At 37.2% G+C, this 26,740-nt stretch overlaps 2 protein-coding genes across 9 annotated transcripts in view; one reads left to right on the top strand and one right to left on the bottom strand.

The window, feature by feature from the left end:
* Positions 1–2,810: 2,810 nt before the first annotated feature.
* ETFRF1 (electron transfer flavoprotein regulatory factor 1) lies at positions 2,811–12,635 on the top strand. Of its 6 annotated transcripts, none has more exons than XM_030804506.1 (4): positions 2,840–2,944; positions 3,086–3,229; positions 11,558–11,645; positions 11,729–12,635. In XM_030804506.1, exons 3-4 carry the CDS (start codon positions 11,595–11,597, stop codon positions 11,948–11,950), a joined length of 273 nt encoding a protein of 90 aa, XP_030660366.1. In that variant the 5' UTR covers positions 2,840–2,944; positions 3,086–3,229; positions 11,558–11,594; the 3' UTR covers positions 11,951–12,635. The 6 variants fall into 6 exon arrangements, with proteins under 6 accessions (XP_003265658.1, XP_030660366.1, XP_030660367.1 ...); XM_030804507.1 differs by having other exon boundaries at positions 2,840–2,948; XM_003265610.4 differs by lacking the exon at positions 3,086–3,229 and having other exon boundaries at positions 2,811–2,944.
* A 540-nt stretch (positions 12,636–13,175) lies between these two features.
* The window catches only part of KRAS (KRAS proto-oncogene, GTPase), a 45,643-nt gene continuing 32,078 nt past the window's right edge, over positions 13,176–26,740 (bottom strand). For 2 of the 3 annotated variants that reach the window (XM_030804504.1, XM_030804505.1), the window contains exon 5: positions 13,176–17,816. In XM_030804504.1, the coding sequence (XP_030660364.1) occupies positions 17,700–17,816 (117 nt within the window). In that variant the 3' untranslated portion in view covers positions 13,176–17,699. Of the gene's footprint in view, positions 17,817–23,241; positions 23,510–26,740 lie in introns of those variants that run through there. The other variant, XM_030804503.1, reaches the window with a different exon arrangement.

The raw sequence follows: 26,740 nt of genomic DNA, 5'->3' as shown, positions 1-26,740 counted from the left end.
TCGTGAAATAAGTACTAAACAGCTGAATATGTAAATAGCATTGCTCCGGTTCTCAATTATCTATATTTTAAAGAGGGGCAAATTGTCACTTCTCACTTGTGCTTTTAATATAAATCAGGTTTGGGGTAAGTACATGTCCTCATTTCTCCTATATGTCATAATAGCCACTATGCAGTGAAGTAGTTCTCAAAGTTCAGAGGGCATAAGAATCATGTGGGAAGCTTGTTAGAAATGTGTATTTATGGACTAAACGTGTGTATACTCACTTCTCTTCCTACATTGTGGATGTTATGGGCTAAATTTTTTTTTTTTTTTTTTTTTTGAGACGGAGTCTCGCTCTGTCGCCCAGGCGACAGAGGTTGCAGTAAGCCGAGATCGCGCCATTGCACTCCAGCCTGGGCAACAGAGCGAAACTCTGCCTCACAAAAAAAAAAAAAAAAAAAAAAAAAAAAAAAAAAATCATATGTTGGCTGGGTGCACTGGCTTACTCCTGTAATCCCAGCATTTTGGGAGGTCAAAGTGGGAGAATCACTTGAGCCCAGGAGTTTGAGGGCAGCCTGGGCAACAAAGCAAGACCCTGTCTCTAAAAAAATTTAAAAATTAGCTGGGTGTGGTGGCACGTGCCTTGTACTCCCAGCTATTCAGGAGGCTGAGTTGGGAAGATTGCTTGAACCAGGGAGGCTGAGGCTTCGGTAAGCCATGATGGTGACACTGCACTCCAGCCTGGGTGACAAAGCGAGACAGTCTCAAAAGAAAAAAATTCGTATGTGGAAATTCTGATCCCCAGTACTTCAGAATTTGACCTAACTGGAGATAGGGTCATTGCTGATTTTATTAGTTAAATTAAGATGAAGTCATACTGAATAGGGTGGGCCCCTAATCCAATATGATTTGTGTCCTTATATAATAATAATTTTAAAAAAGGCAACTTGGATATATATACTCAGATGGAGAATGCCATGTGAAGAATGAAGTTTTGTTGCCACAAACCAAGAAACTACTAGAAGCCAGGAAAGGTCTGAACAGATCTCTCCCTAAGGCCCTCAGAGGTATCACAGACCTGCTGACACTTTGATCTTGGACTTCTAGTCTCCAGAACTACGAGACAATAAATTTCTTTTCTTTAAGCACTCAGTTTGTGGCAATTCCTTACTTGGCAGACTTAGGAAACTAATACAGTAGATTTGGAGTTGAGTGGGTTACTGGAATCTGCATTTTTAATAAGTACTCCGGGTGCATTAGAAATAAATGTTCCATGGGCCACACTTTGAGAAACATTGGGAGAAGGATCTAAGAAGAAGAAGAAACTCAGGTAACAAATTGGGAGGTAACAAGTAAGTGCTTACTGTTCTCCAACTTATTAGCAATTGTAAATTGACTTAAGGTCCATTTGCATTCTGCCAGGAATGCTCTCCACTCCCTATTTCTTTTTTTCTTTTCTTTTTTTTTTTTTGAGACGGAGTCTCGCTCTGTCACCCAGGCTGGAGTGCAGTGGCACAATCTCGGCTCACTGCAACCTCCGCCTCCCAGGTTCAAGCGATTCTCCTGCTTCAGCCTCCTGAGTAGCTGGAATTACAGGCACGCGCCACCACGCCCAGCTAATTTTTGTATTTTTAGTAGAGACGGGGTTTCACCATGTTGGCCAGGCTGGTCTCGAACTCCTGACATCGTGATCTGCCCGCCTCAGCCTCCCAAAGTGCTGGGATTACAGGGGTGAGCCACCGCGCCAGGCCTCCACTCCCTATTTCTTCCCATTTGTGGAAAACTCGTATTTACACTTTAAAACAGGTTGAAAAGCACCACTCTCCTTCCCTTGTTTCCCCTCACTGAAATTTCATCATTTCCAACTTTGCGTTACCCCATTTTAGAAACTTCAATTGTTACAGTTGTAAAGCTGTATTGTAATTAATTTGTTTAATCTGTATCCTATAAGCAGAGTTGTCATCATGTTCTTCTTGGCATTCTTGGCTTCTAGCCTAGTGCCAAGTACAAAGAATGCACTCCATATTTTCCCTTAATTAATGAATTAAATAATTAATTACATTCTCCACTTCGTCTGGTTTTAATTATAGAAAATGATGGAAACCACATTGAAGAAAATCAGACAGAGATACTCTCATAGCTACATGTTGGCCTTTCCTTGCTGAAAACAAGGCAGTTGAGGAGTGCAGAAAAACAAAATGAGAAGCTTTATCATATTTAACTAATGCAGGGTGAGTACCTTGAATCACAAAACAATTCATATTCCCACAAAAGACGACATAAAATATCTTTTCAAAGCAGAGTAAATTGCATTAGCTTTTAATTACCTGCTGGAGAGGTACTAAAACATTTCCGCCAAGGTGCAATAAGAAAATTTAGTGGGAACGTCTATCATTACTGGAAGTTACTAGGTTGGGACCAATTTTCAAGCTTAGCAACATTCGAGATCAGGATACCGTGTGACAGCTTTGACCATCTCCCGTTTGCAGAAACTGGTTTGGGACTCCTACCTGTCCGCCCGATCCAGGTAAGGAAAGCCAGTGCTAAGAAGAGGGCCTACCCACTCCGAGGTATGAGTTATTTCCCAAACCCACCCGCTTCGCAGTAAAATATGACCGGCTCTTGATTACATTATTTAACACTGGTGAAGCAGAATCAGTGGCCGCCCCTCCACCTGTCTGCCTCATTTGCCTTGCTCACCATTACGAGTCAAGCTCCACCGCAGCAGTCCGCAGAGTCGGAGCTGAAATCGTGTGGACAAACGCTCCCGGGTTGTCCGGACGACAAGCCTCGCCCACTTGCGCTCCAGGAAAAGAGCGCAGCCGCGCGGAGGCTCTTCCGGCCGGCGCCCCGCCCCCTTTACTGACAGGTTGCCCACCTCCCCCAACCCCACCCCGCTTCGCAGTAGACGGACAGAGGAGTCGAAGTGGTCGAGACTTTTGCGGCCCCGGCGTGCCGGAAAGTGCGTGAGTGCCGCCGCCGGGGAGTTTTGTTCCGTTTCCCTGATCCTGGGGTCTGGAAGCGAAGTATGCTCTGGGCGAGGACCACTGGGTGTGGGAAGAGGGTTTTGAACGTCTCCTGACGTTGACGGTTTATTTCCTAGAGTGTGTTGGGTCTTTCTGTGAGGGTTTCGAGAAGGAAACCGGCATGCGACTGGTTCATGCAGCGGACACCCGGTGGGAGGCCTGGGCCACTGCCGTTTAAGCCAGCAGGGGGATGGGGCTCACTTGGCAATTTAAAGAGAGAAGTGAGTTGGCTCCAGAGGGTTGGTTATTTTAAGATTAATGACCTTCGGATTCTTCTCTCTGCTCTATTGTTTACTTTCTGTGCAGAGTACGTGTCCTTTTCCTAAGAGCGCCCTAAACAGGAATTGAAAGTGAAGCAATTCCTGGGTAAAATATTCCTTAACATGAAGATCGCTGAGGCCCCAAAGACTCATTAGTTTCCCGAGGTCACAGACTAATTGTACTAACCACTACCTTCAGAATTTCAGTCTCCTCGCACATGAAGAAACGCTGGCACCTTACACCGACAGGAAAACTACAATTAAGTGAGGCTGTTCTCCGCAAGCCCGACTGAGTTCTCTATAATTGTAGGGCATACCTACACCCTGTTTTAGCATTATGAGACCTGAAATACTTTTAAATTACTGGCACCATTTCTCATCTCTGAATTCTAAGTTTATAATGCTCGATCCCTTCCAGTGTTATTGACTACATGCATTTTTCATAGACAAGTAGTAGGACTAAGCTAGTCTTTGTGGGTTAAAGTGTTATTATCCCTATTGTAACCTGTAACTATTATAGGTTGTGTAACAGTTATTAGCATTTTACATCCATATCCTGGTAGCAAGATAAAAACATTTTAATAGCGACTTCGTACAGAGTTCTTACTCAGTTTACCATAGCTGTTGGATATGAAAGTTAAGGCTTCCTTTTAAATTAGTTTCAGTAAAACTAATGTTTAATGATAAAACACCTCAGTCAACTCAAATTGGGATTCATCGGGGTAAGGAGATAGTGCAGTAATCCCAAGTTACCTTAAAATAGTGGGCTTTTAGAGGAAAGGCTTTACTGAAGCTCTCACTGTATCTACCCCATGGGGAAGAATGATTAACAACTTTGGGCACCACATAACCCCCAGTAAAATGGCAATTCTCCAGTAGCCTAGAACTGGAACTGGTTAAGTCTTAACTCCTTAGCCTGGAATGACAGGGGGGAAAACTATCAATGGGGACTGCAACAGCTGTCTCATCCAGCGCACACTTCCAAGTTTTCAGAATAATAGGGGGCTTCTCTTAGTCCTTCACTCTTGGCTCTTTACTTAAAACAGTAACCTCCATGACTTCATGCAGAGTTCAGGAGCAGCCTCAGGGCCCTGCTGAACTCAAATTGTTTATTCACTACATTGTGAACCCAAGGAGACCTATTTCTCTTAGTGGCTAAAGTAAACCTAAATGCTTCAAGGTCAACTGGATAAAGATAAACTGCATTGCCTGGTGTGGTAGCTCACGCCTGTAATCCCAGCACTTTGTGAGGCCAAGGCGGGCGGATCACGAGGTCTGGAGATCGAGACCATCCTGGATAACATGGTGAAATCCTGTCTATGCTAAAATAATACAAAAAACTAGCCGGGCGTGGTGGCCAGCACCTGTAATCCCAGCTACTCTGGAGGCTGAGACGGGAATCGCTTGAACCCGGGAGGAAGGTTACGGTGAGCCGAGATCCCACCACTACGCTCCAGCCGGGTCAACAGAGCAAGATTCCGTCTCAAAAAAAAAAAAAAAAAAAAAAAAAAAGATAAACTGCATTAATTCATATAAGTTAACATATCAAAGAAGAACAAATTTACCATAGCCACACTAGTTACATTTTTGCTAGGCAAGTGTTTTATAATACATAATTTGTAAAAAGACCAACTAAAAAGGACAACTTAAGCCAGGTCTCTAAAAGCTTTCACAAGTTACAAATTGTGAATTAAATGAAGCTGTGCTGTTAGGCATTAAACAGGTTATAGTTTGCAATTTGAAATTACATCTATGTAGATTTAATTGTAAATTATGTGAAAAGAATATGGTTCCCAAGAGGTGTTTTTTGTTTGTTTGTTTGTTTGAAGGCAGGGTCTCAAAATGAATTTTGCCCAGGTTGGAATGGTGGAACAATCATGGCTCACTACAGCCTCAACCTCCTGGGCTCAAGCGATCCTCCCACCTCAGCCTCTCAAATAGCTGAGACTACAGGCATACACCACCATGCCTGGCTAATTTTTTTTTACTTTTAGTAGAGACAAGGTCTCACTATGTTGCCCAGGCTGGTCTCAAACTCCTGAGCTCAAGCCATCCTCCAGCCCTGGCCTCCCAAAGTGCTGAGATTACAGGTACAAGCCACCATGCCCAGCCTAAGAATCATTCTTAGTAAGATTATTTCACACTGCTAATGGCTCTCTGCCAAAAGAAAAAAAGAAGAAGTTTAAAAAATGAAGTAGTTAATATAGTGGGTTAAATACCCTCATCTAATTTTACTCCCTTCCAAAACTACTAAATCTACAGTAAAATGATATAAAAATAAATTGGAAAAATGGGGACAGGAGATAACAGCAATAAAACTTAAGAAGCTGGAAAACAGGTGAATGAATGTGACATAGCACACCAGAAAAACCCAGTTCACTCTGCAGAATTCTCAAAAGGCACTGAGACAGGGGCCCTGAAATTGGAAGTGGACTACATGAAAGCTATTTGAGAAACACCTCTAAGTAACTCTACGCCCTTACTCCCACAGAAGACTAGAGGTTTATTTCTGGACAAAGTAATACTAGTCCCTGGACTGGGGCATCCTCAGGCATTCTAGAGAAGCACACTGGAAACAAAGTTAAGTGAATTTAGGTATACATAATGCTGGATGCAGGGCCCGCATTCCTCTTTCACTTTTTAATGTTTAATAGGCAAATCCTTAGAAGACTGGAACCCTCAACTCTGAGGAACTGACCAGCCCAGGAGGAGCAATCCAAGATACTGACATCAGAGGTTCCCCAGTAAAGGCCAACTCAGAGCACCCTAAGTGAAGCCCAGAGTCTATATGCTTCACCCATATATACAGATCTAAAAAGCTTTTTTGTCTTTTCACTCATAAGAGTAGACAGAAAAGAATGACCAGACTTTGGAAGAAAGCTCAGAAGTGACAGAGACAAAAGCAAGCAGAAAAGCAATTTGAAGTAACACAACAGAAAATTTCAAGAAAGCAAGAATCAGTGAACTTGGAAAGAAAAAATGCCTACATAGTATGCTTGTTATGTGAATTAGCTCATTAACTAGTAGTAAGTACAATTTTACAAGTATTAATGTAGAAGTAATGTTGGTTCCTGTGTGATTTTTTTTTTTCCCTAGGAAAGAGGAGCCAGAAAAGCAGTAAATATATGACCTTCAGCAAGAAAAGGTCATGGCTTCACTGCTATGCTGGCGGCAAGTGCCTTTCAGATTTTTTCACTGATTCAAGTGTATATTCCCAGGGTTCCCTCCCCAGAGAGGCATACCCCAAGTTCTGTGCAGCCATCGACTGGGGACAGGCAGAGTCACCTATCCTACCCACGAATTGGCAGCCTTGTGGTTTAGATGGATTTCTACTTCCATGTGTTATTTCAGCATCTCTTAGCTCTGTTCTTAGACTTTGGCTACCATTTCTATTGTTTTTTAAAGTTTTGCTGAAGTAGAATTGACACTGAATTACACTTATAAAGTATAATTTGATAAATTTGGTTCATATATATACACATCTATATATGCATATTTATAGAGATATATGTGCTATATAGTATATATACTACATATAGTATACATATATAGTATACATATTTGTTTCCATAGAAACAAAAATAAAAGGAATTACTATGTACTATATATATCTACTATATGTACTACGTAGTATATAGTAGATATATATAGTACATAAACATATATGTACTACGTAGTAAATACTACGTAGTATATGGTAGATATATATACCATAATATACTATATACTAAAAATGGCTGGCTACCTCTGTTTGTCAATATATATTTTAATATATTTCTGCAAGTAATAGAAATGCCAGCAAAAGTCTAAGAACAAGGCTAAGTGGTGGGAAAACTACATACTATATACCATATAGTATCTATACTAACTATATAGATCTGTATATATACATTATACACATATGTATACATACACACACACACACACACACACATAAATGAAGCCATCACCACAATCAAGACAATAAATACATCCATTATCTACAAAGGTTGCCTCGTGCATCTTTGATTCCTTCCTGGTCTCCAGCCCCTACTCCCATTCCCAGGCTACTCTATTATAATTTTTGAGTATTTTTAACATCTCTGTAGTAGTCTCCAGCTATGCTGAGTGCAATCTGAGTGGTCAAAATTGACTGTCCAGGAAGAGCAGAAATGAACAACTCAATAGAACACTTGGAAGATGAAAATGAGAAAATCCCCCATACAACTGAATAAAAGGCCGGGCGCAGAGACTCACACGTGTAATCCCAGCACTTTGGGAAGCCAAGGAGGGTGGATCACCTCAGGTCAGGAGTTCGAGAGCAGCCTGGCCAACATGGTGAAAACCCATCCCTACTAAAAATACATAAATTAGCCATGCTTAGTGGCAGGCGCCTGTAATCCTAGCTACTCAGGAGGCTGAGGCAGGAGAATCGCTTGAACCCAGGAGGCAGAGGTTGCAGTGAGTTGAGCTCAGGCCATTGCTCTCCAGCCTGGGTGACAAGAGCGAAACTCCATGCTTAAAAAAAAGACAAATGGAAAATAGTAGAGAAAAAAGGAAGAGAACACGTTTAGAAGTTCAAACATCCAAATTAATAAAAGTTCCAGGAAGGGAGAAAAAAAAAAAATGGGGGAGGGAGGAAATCATGAATGAAATCATCTAAAATTTTTTCCCGAATTGAAGGAAACAAGTGTCCAGATTGCAAGGGCCAACTGAGTGTCCAGCACAATGGATAAAAATAAATCCATTATCAACACATCACTAACATTTCAAAATCTTCATGGAGAAGATTCTGTAAGTTTCTGGGGAGAGAGAGAAAAAATACATCATATACAGAGGATCACTTAGCAGGACTGCTTTGAACTTCTTAATAGCAATGGTAAAAGCAAACAGATGAGCAACTACTTCAAAATGTTGAAAAGAAAATTATTTCCAGCTTTCAATTCTATACTCAGACAAGCTATCAAACAAATAGAGGGAGCCAGCCATTTTTAGACATCCAGGGTCTCATTTACCTTCCATGTACCGTTTTCAAGAAGTTAGGATGTGCTCCGCAGAAACAAAAATAAAACCAGGAAATTGAACACTTTGGAATGTAGAAAATGGGATGATCAACATAGAGGATAGGCAAAAGGAATTTCTGGGAGCCCCTGGTCAAGTAGGATTCCAGCACAACAGTTGTGCTTCTTGATGTAGAGAGCAGTCAGTCCAGAGTCAAGCAGCATGACTCACATTGATGGCTGTTACCAGCAAGATCCCTGCTGCCATTGTACCATCTTTTTAACGTGAGGACATTATGCCCAGGCAAGCCTGGCTCAGATTCTTACCGGTATTTGCCTTGTCTTGGCCATGTGGTAATGAAATTCCTGCTCTCTTCTGTGCTATGCTGACTGGACCAACTGAGGACACTCATTTTTACCCTTCTTTTTCAACCTATTCCTGAAAGCTGATGTTGGGCGTTGGTGAGCTTAAAGCAGAAAATAGTCTTCCTCCTTCCCATTTTTGCTATGTATTGGCCAGAAATCAGGTATCAATTCTACACTTTCATCTTTCCACATGCTTCAGTTGTGAGGAGCCCAGTATTCATTCATGACGTTGCAAATTAACTTCTCCAGAAGGGATCCATAAAGCCTGGAGAAGGTAAAGCCAGACTAGGACTGTTTGGCTTTAATTAACAGCAGCATTGTTGCCCCTTTCCTTGCTAGATTTGTGCTTGCTGCTCAAATTGCCAAAATTAAATATTTAGGGCAATGTTCATGAGTGCTGGGAAAACTAAAGAGAATAAGCAGGAAGTCATTAGAGGCTATCTTGGTAGAGATGGGGAAGGAGAAGCAATTGGAGAGGGGCACATGGGGACTTCTAAGACTTAATTTTCTGTTTCATAGCTTGAATGATGGGTACCCGGATGTATATTTTACTTTCTTTAATTTGTACATTCATATTTTATGCAGTTTCTATGTCTAATACATATAAAAATTTAAGATTAAATGAAATACAAGAAGGCACTGGCACCCTGCCTTTCAAATTGTAAAAGGTGTCAATTTTGCAAAATGCCTAAAGGGGCAGGTGAGGTCACAATGAGAATCTACACTATTGTACTTTGGGCTTGAACTAAAACAGAAGTAACAGGAGAACTTAAATTATGTAGCACAATGATTTTTAATTGAGTATGGTACTGTAATTTTAATCCATAATGATTTTTAATTGAGTACGGTACTGTAATTTTAATCCACATTTTCTGCTAGTTAACTATAAAATAACCCTTAAAACTGATCTAAAAGGCTATTTTAAAAATATAAGTTGCGGCCAGGCACGGTGGTTCATGCCTGTTAATCCCAGCCCTCTGGGAGGCCAAGGTGGGTGGATCACGAGGTGAGTAGATCAAGACCATCCTGGCCAACATGGTGAAACCCCATCTCTACTAAAATACAAAAAAAAAAAAAAAAAAAATTAGCCAGGTGTGGTGGCACACACCTGTAGTCCCAGCTTACTTGGGAGGCTGAGGCAGGGGAATTGCTTGAACCAGGGAGGTGGAGGTTGCAGTGAGCTGAGGTGGCACCACTGCACTCCAGCCCGGCAACAGAGCAAGAATCCATTGCAAAAAAAAAAAAAAAAAAAAGTTGCTTCCTGCTTGCCCTTCAGAGTAATTCAGTCCAAAAGTCATTATGTGGGGGTTAACAAGGCAGGCATCTGGGGAAGGTGGGGGCGAGAGAAAGGCTGGCAAGGTAATAGCCCAGCAGGGGGTACTGGAGCCCAAATGCAGTGAGGAGGGCCTCTGGGGGTAGGGACTTACTTATGCACAGCAGCGGCCTAGCAGGGGATGAGGGCATCCTGTTAGGGTAAAGGAAATGGTGGCACAGGTTTTTGGAATGGGAACAAAAGGTGAGTCTTATTCAGGAGGGAGGAAGTGGTGCAGTTTAAGTTGTTTGAGCCCAAGAAGGGTAGGTTGGGGGAAAGGGGGAAGAGGAGAAGACCATGCATGTGGGATGGTGGCGGTGGCACTCTGGCATTAGGTGGCAGAGCTCAGAGAGTAGAGTGTGTGTGCTGAATGGTGACAGCAAGAGGAATTTGATTACATAGTGAGAGGAGGGGTGATGATTATAAAAAGTAAATTTATTAAGGACAAGTGGGAACCAGACTTCTCATTGTTCAGCAAGAGTATTAAACCCATGTAAAGAGGGGAAATGAAAATAAACCCTGTAGTATTGGAATTGAATGTTAGGTAGCAGATTATATGGAGATTAATATAAAAGTCACACACACACACAACACCTAAATCTGCATGTATATGCACTTGCAGCCTTGTCACTTAGAGGACCTGGCAACAGTGACAGTCCCATGGTGATTAGCATTTTTAGCACCCAGACCTTGGTTTCTAAAACATTCCATCCAGATTATAGTTTCTAAATGCTATTCTCCATTAAAAGGACTAGGTTCCTTGGAGAAATAATTTTACAATGGACAATCTTAGCAAATACGATGTTAATTGGGTAATCAAAATTATCAATCACAATGGAACAAATTTCAGTTGCACCCACCTGATAGGATGCAATGTTAAGAGCTTACTATTCAACTCTAACAGGTAGTGGGAATTATTTTCTAGGTTTAGACTGTCATGATGCCTTTAAGTTTGGAGCCTCCTCTACAAAGTAGAGTTAACACATTACACATAAAGAAGCATGATTTCACCTGTTCCTCAGGGACACCCTCTTACAGGTTGTTCATTTGGCCTCTTCACCACCAATCTTACTGCCCATCTACTATTCCAACCTGCTTAACTCACCCAGTTTCTGCTAGTTTTCAGCCTCCCTTTGGATAAGCACCCATCAATATTTGATCAGGCTTCTGCTCAATGTCCTTCAAGTGGATATGGCCTTGCCTTGAGAGCAGGGTAAAGATAATCTCGTTTGTTGATGAGGAAAACTCAGGCTCAGCAAGGTTAATTAATCTGTACATTATGCAACTGGGATTTAAATCTAGTTTAACTCATTCCACTGTGGCATAAAAGGAGGTACACGTACCTATCTGCGGTGACAATCCACTCTCTCTCTCATCTTATTTCCTTCATATGACTTCTCACAATCATAATTGTCTTTGCTTATTGTCTCCTGTAGAAAAACGTCAATTATGTGACAGCAGGTTATTTTATCGTAAGTGTTTATAACTATATCCCAGTACATGGAACGAAAAAGTTATCAAGAAATATTTATTGCATGTAAAAAAGGTTACCATTTTCTCAATGTGTATAACCTTTTTTTATTTTTTAAGACTACAATGCAGCTAATTGCAAAAAAATTTTCCTTTCTTTAGGTATGTTATGCATAAAAGTGGATAATTTACATGATAAATGAAAATGGCCAATTCTTTAAGAGGAGAAGTACTAAAACTTTATAAAAATGTAAGTAATTATGTTGCCAATTTTATAAAAATGTTATTATATGACATAGATTGTTTAGAAATATATAATCTTTCTTTTTGAAGCTGCTGTATCTTGGACGAGACTATCCAAAAGGAGCAGACTATTTTAAAAAGCGTTTGAAGAACATTTTCCTTAAAAACAAAGATGTGAAGAATCCAGAGAAGATCAAAGAACTTATTGCACAGGGCGAATTTGTAATGAAAGAGCTAGAAGCCTTGTACTTCCTTAGGAAGTACAGAGCTATGAAACAACGCTATTATTCAGATACCAACAAAACTAATTGATCAATGCTACCTTAATTTAGCTGACAATCAGTGCCAGCTGTTTATGTATACCAGATGTTGTAAAATAATTCTAACTTAAAATGGGAAGATATACATGTTGTGTAAAAAATCCCTGAGCTGCCCTACTGAACTAAATAGGTTTCAACTTCTGTTCATACTGAGAAATTATCAGCAACTTTATGCTCAATTCTGATACAAACATAGCAATTTAGCTATACTACCGATTATAAATTAATGAGCACCTAGTTTTGAATGAAAATATAATATACTTAATCCTGTAACTTAATAGGACTTAGCCAATTACTTTTAGCTTATTTCTCCATTTTACTGACAAGAGAATGCCATTTACCGAACATTTAATAAGCAAAATAATTTCTTACACACTTACTTAACTTTTGAAAGGAATCCCTTATTTTTTCACCCAATTTGGTGTATTAACAGCACATACTCAAGGTTCACTACAAAACAGTTCCTGGTAATGATTTAAATGTAGTTATAGAAATAATATGTATGGAGTGATTACTTCTGACCTTGAAATAGCCTGCTGGTGACTGGCATTACATACATAACTATTCAATTATTTCCATTATTAATGTTGCTGCTGCTACCTTTGGGCTTAAAACCAAGTCACCTGTTGTGTATCAATTACCTTCTTTGATAAAAGGAAATAAATAATGTTATCCTATTTTTTTGTCATAAAGGCAGATTTGTTTTGCATCTACTTCTAAATATGGTTTTAAGTTTAAGCAAACATACCTTTACATAATATCCACAGCACCTTTTAGAAATAAAGGATATTTCTGGCCGGGCGTGGTGGCTCACGCTTGTAATCCCAGCACTTTGGGAGGCTGAGGCGGGTGGATCACGAGGTCAGGAGATCGAGACCATGGTGAAACCCCGTCTCTACTAAAACTACAAAAAATTAGCTGGGCGTGGTGGCGGGCGCCTGTAGTCCCAGCTACTTGGAGAGGCTGAGGCAGGAGAATGGTGTGAACCCAGGAGGCGGAGCTTGCAGTGAGCCGAGATCGCGCCACTGCACTCCAGCCTGGGCCACAGAGCGAGACTCTGTCTCAAAAAAAAAAAAAAAAAAAAAAGAAATAAAGGATATTTCTAACAAGCTGCATAAAAGACTCACTGGTATACTATAGTGTCTATGGCTTATAAAGTATTCCATATCCATTTCGGGGCAAACAGTTCAAATTCCATGAATAAATACACACTCATAGTCACTGTAACTATTTTTATTACATTACAATAATTAGGAGTAGTACAGTTCATGACAAAAATATTACAAATTTTAGATCACTTCACAGCACATACTCCTATAAACATTTAAAAGTTAATTTCAATTAAAAGAGTGGTCATTTTTAATGTTTGATATGACCAACATTCCTAGGTCAGCGCAACCAAATGATGGAAAACAACTGGATCACACTGCATATGTCCCACAAAAGAAAGCACAATGTACAAAATGTGCATGTTTCAGTTTACACTATACAAAAATAGTTAAAATACATTCCAGGTAAACGTGGTACATTAAGAAATAGTACTAGTAAGAAATTGGCACTCAAAGGAAAAATGCAAAAGTATTTTCAACATGAAAACACAAGACAGTGGAATTGGAAACTTTCAGATAAAACACTGTAACCCAGTTAGCTCTGTGGGGGTGTGGGGGGAGAGATGGGCCCTCAACATTTCTGCAGATAACTTTTTTTCCCCTAAATCCATCTAAATTACCTATCATTATCCCAAACAGGCACTTCAAACTATTAAACTAAAACACAGATCTTAATCTAGTTATGACTATTCTTCAAGAACTCATGTGAGTATCTTTAGAAAGAAATTTTCATTTTCTGACAGCTATTCAGTTTCTCATTGCAGAATTCATGCTATCCAGTATTAACACAGAAGTTACTAAATATAAATTCAGCTTTAAAGTAACTGCTGGGTTCTAAAAAACATTACTACGTATTATCAAGAAATCATTACTTTTTGACAAATGGAAATCTTCAGATAGTTTTTACTGTCTAAAAGAAAATCCCCTAAAAAAATGTTATATACTGTTTGAAGAAAAAATGGTTAGAAGAAAAAAAAAATCAATGGAATACAAATGAGATGAACTTGTGCAAACTGTAACTTAACATGCCCCACAAAGTTTCTATGTATATATTAGGACAAAATTGTGCAATGGTGACAACAGTTTTGATAACCTATAAAAGTTAGGTTCTAAATTCCTATGCAGTGTGACTCAGTTAAATAGGAATGCCTACTTGGGAATATTCACTCAAATGATACAATATACGTCTGCTATATTCTTCCACAAACATGTTAATGCCTAAGGCTATGTAATTTAGCTTTTTTTAAACTTCAACAAGGATTTTTATCTTTAAGGCTGTAATAATTAGATAACATTTATTTCTAGAATTCTCCCCCTTTAAAATCTCTACAAAAACAAATCTTTTGTTAAACCATTCAAAGTTCACATAAAGGTAATTACCACTACCTTAAAAAAATGCCCATCTACATCAAAAATTCAAGAGGCCTAAATATCCCCTCATAAGCACTGCAGTTTCTGAAGTATGGCCATTTCTTTCTCTGTGTAGAAACAAGAGGTACTGTGTAAGTCTTAACACCCTACCTAAACAATGTTCCAAAGATCTGTAGTTTAGCATAGCAATTCAGAAATCATACTGATTTTTACATAGAAGTTTCCTTGTTTGTGAACTAGTTCAGGCTCCTGTTTATTTGTACCCAGATAAAACTATTAATTTTTAAGTATATTTTAATTACTTATGCAGAGAAAACTGGAATATTACACATTTGGGTCAATATGAATATCTGACATACACCTTAATGTGTACACAGTAATTGTCCCAAAAGAATCACAGTTATGCCAAATAAAAAAAAATATAATCAAGTTTATTCCTTTAAAACAATGAAGTGATTTACATAAAGTAGCTCGATCAAAGAGTTTCATTGGAATCATAGCAAAACAATTATAGAGCTGGCACAGAGACCAAACCCCTTCTTTGCAAAACTAAAATACGCATCGTGTTATCTCTGGGTCATATGCCAAAGGCCTTAGTAAGATATTACAGACCACGCTAGCACTACCTAAGGACCGGGATTATGTCTCTTGTTTGGGGATACCATATACCCAGTGCCTTGTGTGGTGACTGGCATCTGGTAGGCACTCAATAAATATTTGCTGAATAAGTGAGTTCTGCAAAACAGGTTTATGAGGCCAAGACGGGTGAATCACTTGAGGTCAGGAGTTCAAGACCAGCCTGGCCAATAGGGTGAAACCCCGTCTCTCCTAAAAATACAAAAATTAGTCAAGCATGGTGGCACATGCCTATAATCCCAGCTACTCAGGAGGCCGAGGCACGAGAATCACTTGAACCTGGGAGATGGAGGTTGCAGTGAGCTGAGATGGCGCCACTGCATTCCAGCCTGGGTGACAAGAGCAAGACTCTGACACCAAAAAAAAAAAAAAAGCTTCATGAATTGAAGTATTTTTCATTGCACAAAGATTTCTGGTTACTAAAACAATGGAATGTATTACGGTTACCAGAAGTAGTCCTAGTTGTAGATTACCTAAGGAATTCTTTCAGCACTATCTTTATTAAAATCTCCTTCCACTGGATAGGGTTCTGTCTATTCATACCAGGTTTGAAAAATCCTACTGTCGCTAATGGATTGGGCAGCAAAGATATGTTCAAAGGATCAGCCACCACCTGAAAATTAGTGATTAGGTCAAATCCCATTATGATAGCTGTCAGATTCTCCTGAGCCCTGAGGAAATAAGATGTAGGGCATTTCTGATGTGACTTAATGGGAAAACTTCATGGAGATATCCACAGCAGCAGTAAATCTTACGGTTAGGGGAATTAGAAGTATTAAAACTGCATCAAGTCATGGGGCATGTGAAAGGTAGGGAGGCAAGATAACACTAATATGGAAGGAGAGTCCTAAAACGAGAATGGATATTCAAATATAAACTTCACCTCTTGCACAATTTTGCCCAAGATTGGCACTCGAGATGGTGTAACATAAGTTAAAAAGTTACAGATTGTGCTGAGCTTGACAAATAAATGTATCCTTATGTAAACGGAATATAAATCACATAGTTGTAAAAAAAAACTAAGAGTTTGAGATGACTTCTTTTAACATGAAGAAATGGATAGTAAGTGATGTCCTTAAAATCAGAGTCCTAAAAGACACCTATCTAGAACCTAAGTCACCTTCTTCCTAGTACTTTCACCTCACCATGCCATCTCACTTCATACATTTTAAAATAAGTAACATTTAAAATTTATCAAAAGGATTGTTTTTATTAATATTTATTTTAAAGCATTATTCTTAAATATGGATCAGACTTGAAAAGTGTTTATGAAATGTTAATTTAACCAGTGTTAAGAGAACTAGCCAAACCTAGAGATTGTAAAACTTTTTCACTTCATTGTTTAAAAAAAAATTGTCTTGGCACACCACCACCCCAAAATCTCAACTTTTGAGTTAATATTTAAAAGTAATTTTTAAAAAAGTTTGTTTTCTTAAGAAACAAAAGCAATGCTCTTGATTTGTCAGCAGGACCACCACAGAGTGAGAGTGTATCTTGTTGGGCTATCCAAACTGTCCTAGTCCCTCCCCATTTTGACCAACCAATGCATGACAACACTGGATGACCGTGGTGACACAGTCCATGCTGTGAAACTCTCTATGAAAGCTCAAAGGTTCACACAGGGCCTGGCCTTGCAACCTTGGTCTCTTCAACACCTAATAAGCTATAACTGGCCCAAATAATCTTTTAATGTCACAAGCAGAATTAAAACTATCTTCAAAGACTCAAGTTGAAGAAAAGATTTAAAGTTATACTATATGAAAGAGCAATCTGACACAGGGAGACTACATTTAATTCCTATGAGAATTTTTTATACATGTTAAAATTTTTTGAATTATTATAAAAATTTAGTAGCATGTAAATATAGCCCCAAAATGGTTGCTATAATAATCCCCATTTCATACTGGGTCTGCCTTAACAGGAAAAGCTATTAGGATTCTTTATAGTAATTTATCTAATGTGAAAAGGAAATGGCCTTATAATGGTTTCCATTGCCTTGTAATTTTTTTCCATTTTTTTCTTTTTATAGAAAAAATATAATATTTTGGGGAGAGTGACCATGACTAAGAGCAGTGGAAAGGAGACAAAACCTTTGTGAACAGTGTAACTTTACATTCATCAGGGATGACAAACTATAGGACATGATGCCTAGAAGAATCATCAGGAAGCCCATAAATTTGTGTTCCCTCAATGTTTCAGTAAAACCAATTAGAAGGTCTCAACTGAAATTATAATTAGTAATTAATCCATTTATGTGACTACACAGAATAGGGATGATTCAAAAGCTTCATTAATTTGTTTCACACCAACATTCACAACTGGTAAGAAAAATAAGAAGTAATCAACTGCATGCACCAAAAACCCCAAGACAGAAATCTTAGGTATTCAGTTTCTTTTTCACAGGCATTGCTAGTTCAAAAACCAAAACTCTGGGAATACTGGCACTTAGAGGAAAAAAAAAACTTCCACTGTCATTTTAAAATAAGCATTTAAGGTAAAAGCTAACAGTCTGCATGGAGCAGGAAAAAAATTAGGTAATGCTAAAACAAATGCTAATAATTTAGTGTAATGTACAAAAATTACCACTTGTACTAGTATGCCTTAAGAAAAAAGTACAAATTGTATTTACATAATTACACACTTTGTCTTTGACTTCTTTTTCTTCTTTTTACCATCTTTGCTCATCTTTTCTTTATGTTTTCGAATTTCTCGAACTAATGTATAGAAGGCATCATCAACACCCTGAAATACATAAAAAGTATTAAAATGTGAATATATACGATGGCTTCATGTGCACAGGTAACAAATTTCCATTATTAATGGAAAAAATATTAAGAAAGGATTCTTTATGTTTCTCTTCAGGCAACTGAATATATATTACATATATTAGGACTTTTAGAATTCTTAAATGTCATCCGCATAGATGTTTTGTCAATATTATAAACAGGAACACTAATTTTCACAAAAGACAAGGATAACCAACGGCACAGAATTTTAAATAAGGTAATGACTTTTTCACAGGAGAACTTAATTTGCTAGTATTTTTTCCACATTGGCAAACCTAAGTCACCGAAATCCAAATGCATGTGTGTGTGTGTGTGTACACTTAATTGTCCTTATGTTTCTGGACTTTAGATATAAGCCATGCAACTGTAAACTATGTTCATATATCTTCACACACAGTAACAGTATTTGAGCTCCAGTTCTATACTTACGTAAAATCCATTGGATTTAAAAATTTACCAAAAAGTAAAAAACAGTATTCGAACATCCTATTCCAATAATTTATCAAGAAGTAACAGTTTCTAAACATATTATTTCAGTTTTCAAATAATATATATTAAGGCATTAGTTTCAATTCATATATTTATCATTAAGAAAAAGGTTTAAAGTGACCCCAACACAGGAGAATACCACTTTACAAAAAACACTAATATCTCAGATTTGTGGAGAAATTAGCTAAATCATTTGAAAGGTCTTATAGTTTACCAATCTGGAGGAGATTCTATCCCATAAAGTTTTAATTTCTGTTTAATATATTAGGTATTCAAAAGCTTACCATATAAAGCCAAATATCCTGTCTTCAAAGAGTTTAACAGTCATTGTGACCACCATCTATTTATGATTAAAGCAAGTTATTTAAATTTAATGGCTAAAAGTGATTTTAAGCGATAATAATTTTCAACCTAATAATCTACAGTGTGAAAAATGGCACTCTCAAAGTGGTAGAAGAGTAGATTTTAAACCTGCGATACTTAAATTATGCAAGATCCATACACAAGTCAATTCTTGTCATGTCGCCAATTAAAAGAAAAATATAAATAAAAGCAAAAAATGAAGAAAAAATGATTCTCTCTGTATTTTAAAGCGTATTCAACTGAGTAGTAACTATAAAAAGAAAATCTGTAAACCTCACAATACTTCCAAACCTAGACAGCAGAGGGAGTCTTAGAAACAAATACCCAACACATTAAGTTGTATAAATCAAGCCACTTTAAGAACAATGAAAACTGGGTTTTTACTCATTGTAATCACTTCTGTAGGATCTTACAAAGTATATAAATAAATATTAAAAAAATTATATGTGTAAAAATATTCAAGTTATATTATCTTGAAATTAATTTAAAATGTTAAGTGGGCTGGGTGCAGTGGCTCACGCCTGTAATCCCAGCACTTTGGGAGGCCAAGACAGGTGGATCACTTGAGGTGAGGAGTTTCAGACCAGCCTGGCCAACATGGTAAAACCCCATCTCTACTAAAAATACAAAAATTAGCTGGGCATGGTAGTAGCTGCCTGTAATCCCAGCTACTCAGGAGGCTGAGGCAGGAGAATTGCTTGAACCCGGAGAGGCAAAGTGCCTTGCAGTGAGCCGAGATCGCACCACTGCACTCCAGACTGGGTGACAGAGCATGACTCTGTCTCAGAGAAAAAAAAAAAAACAAAAATGTTAAGTAGTATTTCTCCTTTACTGTACTACTAAGATTAACGATATTTCAAAATAATAAAATTTGGAGCATGAACAATGAAAATTAGCTACAGTTAATGAATTTTCCTAATAGATCTATAATTCAAGAAAGCGTGACCAATATTTTAAGAGAGGTAAACATAGAATGGGAATGAGAGGCTAGTCCACATTAAGCAAACAGTAGGATAAAAACCAGCATTATTTATTTGAGCTCTAGTGAATGTCTCCAATAAAGTCCCCAGACTGCACTCACTATGTTTCCCACTCTCTAATATCATTACTGATACTACACAAACATATGCTTTTGTTTCTCCCACAGGAGAAAGGAAAAGTGGTAAGAAATAACTTACCAGCAATACAATACCATCAAGGTTTGATTACATATATGTATGTGTATGCATCCCTTCAGGCTAAACTCTTTAACACATATAGAGGGGAAATTTTCCAATGACATAATAAAAATTATTCTGTAGCTTGCCAGCACTTGACAATTTACTTGACAGTTTAGAATCATAAACCCTTAGAATGTGATGGAATCTTAAAAGAGGATCTAATCTAACTCCCTTAGCCTGAATGAATAAATTTCCTCTGATCACATCCTTATGTAATCTACTCCATTTCTACTACTTTTACAATGAAGAAAAATGCCAATGGTACTAAAATGGTAAAGTAGAAAACAATGAAAAACCATGTGATGGATACAGAGAAGACACATTTTATGGTGAAAACACAGAATTTGAAAACATTACTTTCTAAGATTCTGACAAAGATTCTAGGCTTATATTGCAATGAACTCTCCTCTCTACATCATCTTGCTAAAATTAAGTAATTTTGGCCCGGTGCAGTGGCTCACACCTACAGTTACAGCAATTTGGGAGGCTGAGGCAGGAGAACTGCTTGAGGCCAGGAGTTTGAGACCAGCCTGGGCAACACAGCAAGAACTCGTCTCTATTTTAAAAATAAATAAATAAGTAATAAAGAAAATTAACTAATTTCAATCATGAAGGAAATGTCACAACCTACAGAGAGCAATGAATTCTTTTTTTCTTACATGAGAACTAATCATTCTCACACATACACATAACATTATCTTTTTCAGGAATAAGAAAAGCTAATTTATGTATGTTTATCATTGTCAAATTTTTATTTATTTATTTCCTAGAGGTGGGGTCTCATTACATTGCCCAGTCTGGTCTTAAACTCCTGGCCTCAAGCAATCCTAGTGCCGTGGACTCCTAAAGTTCTGGCATTATAGGTGTGAGCCACTGTCCCTGGGCCAAAATTTTTTTATTTTTACTTTTTTTAAGAGACAGAGTCTCTTTCTGTTGCCTAGGCTACAGTGCCATGGCACCATCATAGCTCCCTTCAACCTCAAACTCCTTGGGTCAGGCAATCCTCCTGCCTCAGGCTCCCAAGCAGCTGATACTATAGGCACACACACCACAGCCAGCTTGTCAAATAAATTAAAAAAAAAAAAAACTATTTAATTTTAAATTTTTAATTACCAAGTATACTCCTCTTTTATATAAATTACTTCCATGTGTACTGAAAAAACAAGGATTCATCACATCAAACAATTGTGACATTCACCTACAGTCACTGTATAAAACATAATTTGCATAAATTAGAAATTTTACAATAGTACATGCTTACACCTTTGTTTTAAACATAAAGTAGAGCATAACACTTATTTTACTCTAAACAATTCCATTTTTAAAATCATCTAATGGTGAGACAATAGGAGGAGAAAATAAAAAATTAAAACCACCACCTAAATCTGGTCATGGTACTGTTATTTAAAATGTGTAACTTTTCAAACTGCATTGTTAAATATGCAATATTTTAGAGGTTGTGGTAAAATTTAACATGCAAAATTGCTTTAACTGCAAAATATTGCTTTACACAATGATATTCAAAAAACATTCCAAGTTCATAAGTTTCAATAAAAATTAATACCAGTCATACTTTGTTTCTGAGTTTAATAGATTAGTACACCACATAATATCTTTTGGGATTGAGTCTACTATTCAAATGCATATTTTATACTTTTGGGAAATATCTAAAATTCATGTAATAAAGAACACCAACTTGTAATAAATATAATAAATGATATCCTAGTAGTTTTTGAAAACTGTAATTTTATTGCCTATTCTTAAGAACATGATATATTACAAACAATATGCATCCAAAGCTTAAGCTCTGCCATGAACTTTATGATACCTAGTGAAGTATTTTCTGAGCAAGACAGAGTTTAATATGGGTTTAGAAACGAAAATGAGAACTCCACGCAATAAATATTTACTGGGTAGTTACTATGTCCCAGGAACTTTACTACACAATGTGCGTGCAAAGATTAAAAATATGTAATTCTGGCTAAGATTTTGCTGTCAAATAATATAGGAATGAAACAGAAGAGGTTATTTCAACATAAATGGGAAGCATATAATAGTTAAGAATAGTACTCTGGGAATACACAGGGAGGGCTCCATGCCTAGTCTAAGGGTTTAAAGAAAGGTTTTTAGAGAGTAGGAGACTGGGGAATCATGAGAGTGTCAGCTAATTAGTAAGACTAGGGATAAAAACACTGGCATTCCAAACAAGAGCCAAGACTCAAGGGAAGGTAGGAAATAACATGGTATTTATTTATAGAAGAACAAAAGAAATTCAGGCAAGATGAAGTTTTTAGATATAAGACCAAAAAAGAGCTGGAGTGGTGGGAAGGTAGTAAGGACTATCTGCAACACACATGGAACATGTAATTTTATTCTATAGCCAAAATGACTTTTTTTTTTTTTTTTCTGAGATGGAGTTTCGCTCTTGTTGCTCAAGCTGGAGTGCAATGGTGCAATCTCAGCTCACTGCAACCTCCGCCTCCCAGGTTCAAGCAATTCTCCTGCCTCAGCCTCCCAAGTAGCTGGGATTACAGGCACGTGCCACCACGCCTGGCTAATTTTTTGTATTTTTAGTGGAAACGGGGTTTCACCATGTTAGCCAGGCTGGTCTTGAACTCCTGACCTCAGGTGATCGCCCGCCTAGGCCTCCCAAAGTGCTGGGATTACAGGCAGGAGCCACCGCACCTGGCCGCAAATGACATTTCTTTGAAGTGTATCTCTCCAGTTGCACAATGAATGATGGCAGCAACTGGTAAACCAAATAGGAGGTTCTAACAGTCCAACAAGAAATGATAGGGGCCTGCACTAATGATGACATAAAAGACACAGAATGTAACATCACAGGAATTTGTGGATACTTCCAAACCAGAGGGAAAAGAGGGCGGCAGGAGTCATCCTAAAATTCCCAGGTTTCTCACTGGGGTAAGAAAGTGCTGTGCTGCTGATGCCACTAAGATGGAGAACTCAGGCAGAAGAATGGTTATTTGCTTGTAAAATATCCAAAAGAAAAAATACATTTAACAGTGGCCTTTTCCCACCTTCTGGGCCATTCAATATTACTGCTCTCTACTATCGCTCATATCTTTTTCTCCCTACTAAAAAAAAAAAAAAAAAAAAAAAAAACCTACTGATTATCTCAAAACTTGAGTATGATTTCCCTTAAAAATAAAGGCAAATATCAGTTCCCAAATATTTAGTTTACTTAAGACTCATTAAATCATTAGACTTTATGCCAAATATAGATGAGTCTACTACAGCCATCAAAATTGTCTCAATTATAATTAATTCCCACTAGATTAAAAATAAATGTACTAATTATGGAAACAAGTTTCTTATCTTTTAATACTTCAAGTTAGAATACTACACTTAAGTAGTTCTAAAGTGGTTGCCACCTTGTTACCTTTAAAAGACATCTGCTTTCTGCCAAAATTAATGTGCTGAACTTAAACTTACCAGATTACATTATAATGCATTTTTTAATTTTCACACAGCCAGGAGTCTTTTCTTCTTTGCTGATTTTTTTCAATCTGTATTGTCGGATCTCTCTCACCAATGTATAAAAAGCATCCTCCACTCTCTGCATTGTAAAACACAACTTCTGTAAAGTCTGTTTCATTGGTAAGAGTAATTTACTGGGACAGCCATGTGCAAGAAGTTTTAGATTATGAGCTTGAGAGTTTTTTTTTTTTTTTAAACAGACAGCAGACTGTTTGAATAAAACTGAGGATGCAGTTTTAAAATATGGGCTAGAATCCTGGTTTGTTCTTAAAAGTCAGTTTTGTTTTCTAATGGAATTAAATTTTAAAATTTTTAAATTAGGAATTAGGAGAGATTATGACAAGCCTAAACACAGGTATTAGCACCTGTTTGTCAATTAATGCAACCATTTTAGTTTGCTAGTCTTGGAATTAAAGCCTAAACTGAAGTTAGCTTTAAATTACTTCTTTGACTTAGGAAAAAAGTGATTTATATACTATTGATTCCCACACCCTCCCCCAGGGGAGAATGAGAAGAAAAATGGTAAAATATGGACATGAAACCTTTGTTAAAAAACAACAAAAACATAAAAGAATCTCAAAGGTGAGTCAAGAAACTGGAATCTTGAGTTTTATTTTAAATTTTAACACCTTCCAGTCTATTTCCAGGGTCTACAAGTGAAGCTGAGACTGGGTCTTCTGTATATGTTTAACTATATTATTAAAATCTTAAATGAGAGCTGCTTACCGTAATATAAAAACGTCATGAATTGAAGGACACACACAAAATAGGAGCATTTTGTATCCTTACTACAAGTTCTTTTTTTATTTTTTTGTTTTAGAGACAGGGTCTCACTGGGTTGCCCAGGATGGAGTGCAATAGCACGATCATGACTGCAGCCTCGACCTCCCAGGCTAGGTGATCCCCCTGCCTCAGCCTCTCAAATAGCTGGGACTACAGGCAAGCACCACCACACCCGACTGATTTTTGTATTTTTTGTAGAGACAGGGTTTTGCCATATTGCCCAGGTTGGTCTCAAACTCCCGAGCTCAAGTGATCCGCCCACCTTGGCCTCCAAAGGGCTGGGATTACAGCCATGAGCCACCAAACCTGGCCTTACTACAAGTCTTAAAAATAATTGTTAGAACAGTGTTCAATCATACTGGCTTTGTACCTTCTATTCTAATTTAAATACTCTGAATAGGGCTTTTCTTGCTTAAACATAAGAAAGCTATGACAACAGGTACAATCATATATTGGCCATATGGAGATAAAGTTTTTGATATTTTCCAATCTAGAAAATTAGGCAGTCGTCAAAGTTAACTGTGCTGCTTGTTTGTTCAGAAAAGCATACCATCAAACTAGGGGCACACAGAAATACAAAGAAATATTAATCTATATATAGTGCCAATTAAAAGATGTAATATTATGTTAATTCTTCTAAAAGAAAGGTAGTATTTTTTAAAGCTGGTATATTTTACTCCACATTTAATTTTAAGGGAATTCTATTCTTTTATCTTAAAATTAAGAATGAATTACCTAATTTGGGGATTGGCATATATATTTTAGCTTTCTGAGATTGGTAACATCAATGTTTCTACTGAACCAAATGTAACAAAGTGGACCTAGCACCTAAAAAGTTAATATATCACCAGTACCATTTGTAGTTTTAAATTCAATCACAGAGAATTGGCAACTAAGTATTAGCTGAAGTAAACCAATGGCTAGGGCTTAATTTTTGCATGCAGAAGTCATCTGTACATCTACTGCCTACAGTAGTTAAGAAAAACACACCTCAGTTCTTTAGGGCACACTAATTTTTAGAAATCTCAGAAGTATATTAAGAACTGCTTTAGTAAAGTACAGAAATTTACCTCTAAAGTCAAACTTTAATTTAAAATTCATAATGTTAAGTTTCAATTCAAAAGCAGGCATTTAAGTAATGTGATTATATATTAAAATGCGTATCTCAAGTCATTAACATATACCATCCAGTGATATATTTATATTTAACTAATAACGAAAATCATTATATTCTAAGAACAATCTTATTTTTAATGCAATCAATTTAGTCAACTAGTTAGCTAAGCCAACTACAAATACAAATTTTCAACTACCTTTGTTGGCACTTTAAGTTAGATAACCACTTACACCTGTATATAAAAGATTTTAAGTGTCAGGTGCGGTGACTAACGCCTGTAGTACCAGCACTTTGAGAGGGCAAGAGATGCCAGGAGTTTGAGACCTCATCTCTACTAAAAATAAGATAAATTAGGCATGTTGGCATGAGCCTGAAGTCCCAGCTACTCAAAAGGCTGTGAGGCAGGAGGGTTGCTTGGGCCCAGGAGTTTGAGGCTTCAGTGAGCTATGACTGTACCACTGCACTTCAGTCTGGGCAACAGAGCAAGACCCTGTCTCTAAAAAAATTTTTTTAATCGTTTTAAAGTTTATATTTATCATTAATCCTCAAAAGGAAAGGGTTTATTATTTTTACCTTTGTCTTGAAAAAATTATGTATCCAAAATTTTCATTAATAAGCAACATAAATAAGGCACTAAAATAACTTTGTAGCATGTAAAATGTAAAGCATGAGCTCTAAGATATTTTCACAAATGATTCTCTTTCAATTTGAAAATCAATGTAAGAAATTTAAAAATATGTGTGTATATATACACACACACAAACCAGGTAAAAGCTCATATTTTCATAAATTTCTAAGAATGTAAACTTCTATTCCTGTTTAAAAAAAAAGTTATAAGGTCAATGTAGAAGTACCAAAACATGAAGGAGAAAAACAGTATTGGTCCTCTACTAATTTAGCAGAAGCAAATTTTGATTTTAACTTATTTCTAAAATCAGTTTGAATGTGTCTACTTTTTCAGTGACAGCATCCCCACCACCAATAGTGAAATATATGATTTTTGTTTCCAGCAATGCAGAGAGAATTGGAAGCCAAAATTAAAAAGAAGAGATTATTATCCACCACCAAGAATTCAGTGTCAGGACCTCAGTGGCTCATACAATTAACAGCACAGGGTGACTTTTTCCATTTCTTATTTTTAGTAATAAGAAATTTAGGTTTTAGAGTACCAGTTATTTACCACAGTTTTTCAGACTTAGTTATTTCTTGATAATATGCTTTAAAGTCATACACCAAGAGAGCATGAGAACATTATCCTTGTGTACACTGTAAACCACTGGCACTGGCTCTTATTTTTAAAATGCCTACAGTATATACCTATGAAACAAAACACTGGTTTTTCACATTCCAAAATTTGTAGATAATTTTTAAAGATAAAATATAGCTGAAGCAGATATTTAATACCCACTG

This window comes from Nomascus leucogenys, chromosome 23, assembly GCF_006542625.1.
Source record: "Nomascus leucogenys isolate Asia chromosome 23, Asia_NLE_v1, whole genome shotgun sequence".
NCBI classification, from domain to species: Eukaryota; Metazoa; Chordata; class Mammalia; order Primates; family Hylobatidae; genus Nomascus; species Nomascus leucogenys.
The sequence above is the reverse complement of the archived record's forward strand: the minus strand, read 5'-3'. Positions and strand labels throughout refer to the sequence as shown.

Excerpts from the sequence above, each read along its gene's own strand:
- ETFRF1 (XM_003265610.4), top strand. The coding sequence starts at position 11,595 with ATGAAAATGGCCAATTCTTTAAGAGGAGAAGTACTAAAACTTTATAAA. Across the intron at positions 11,646-11,728 it reads TACTAAAACTTTATAAAAAT|CTGCTGTATCTTGGACGAGA; the intron begins GTAAGTAATTAT and ends TTCTTTTTGAAG.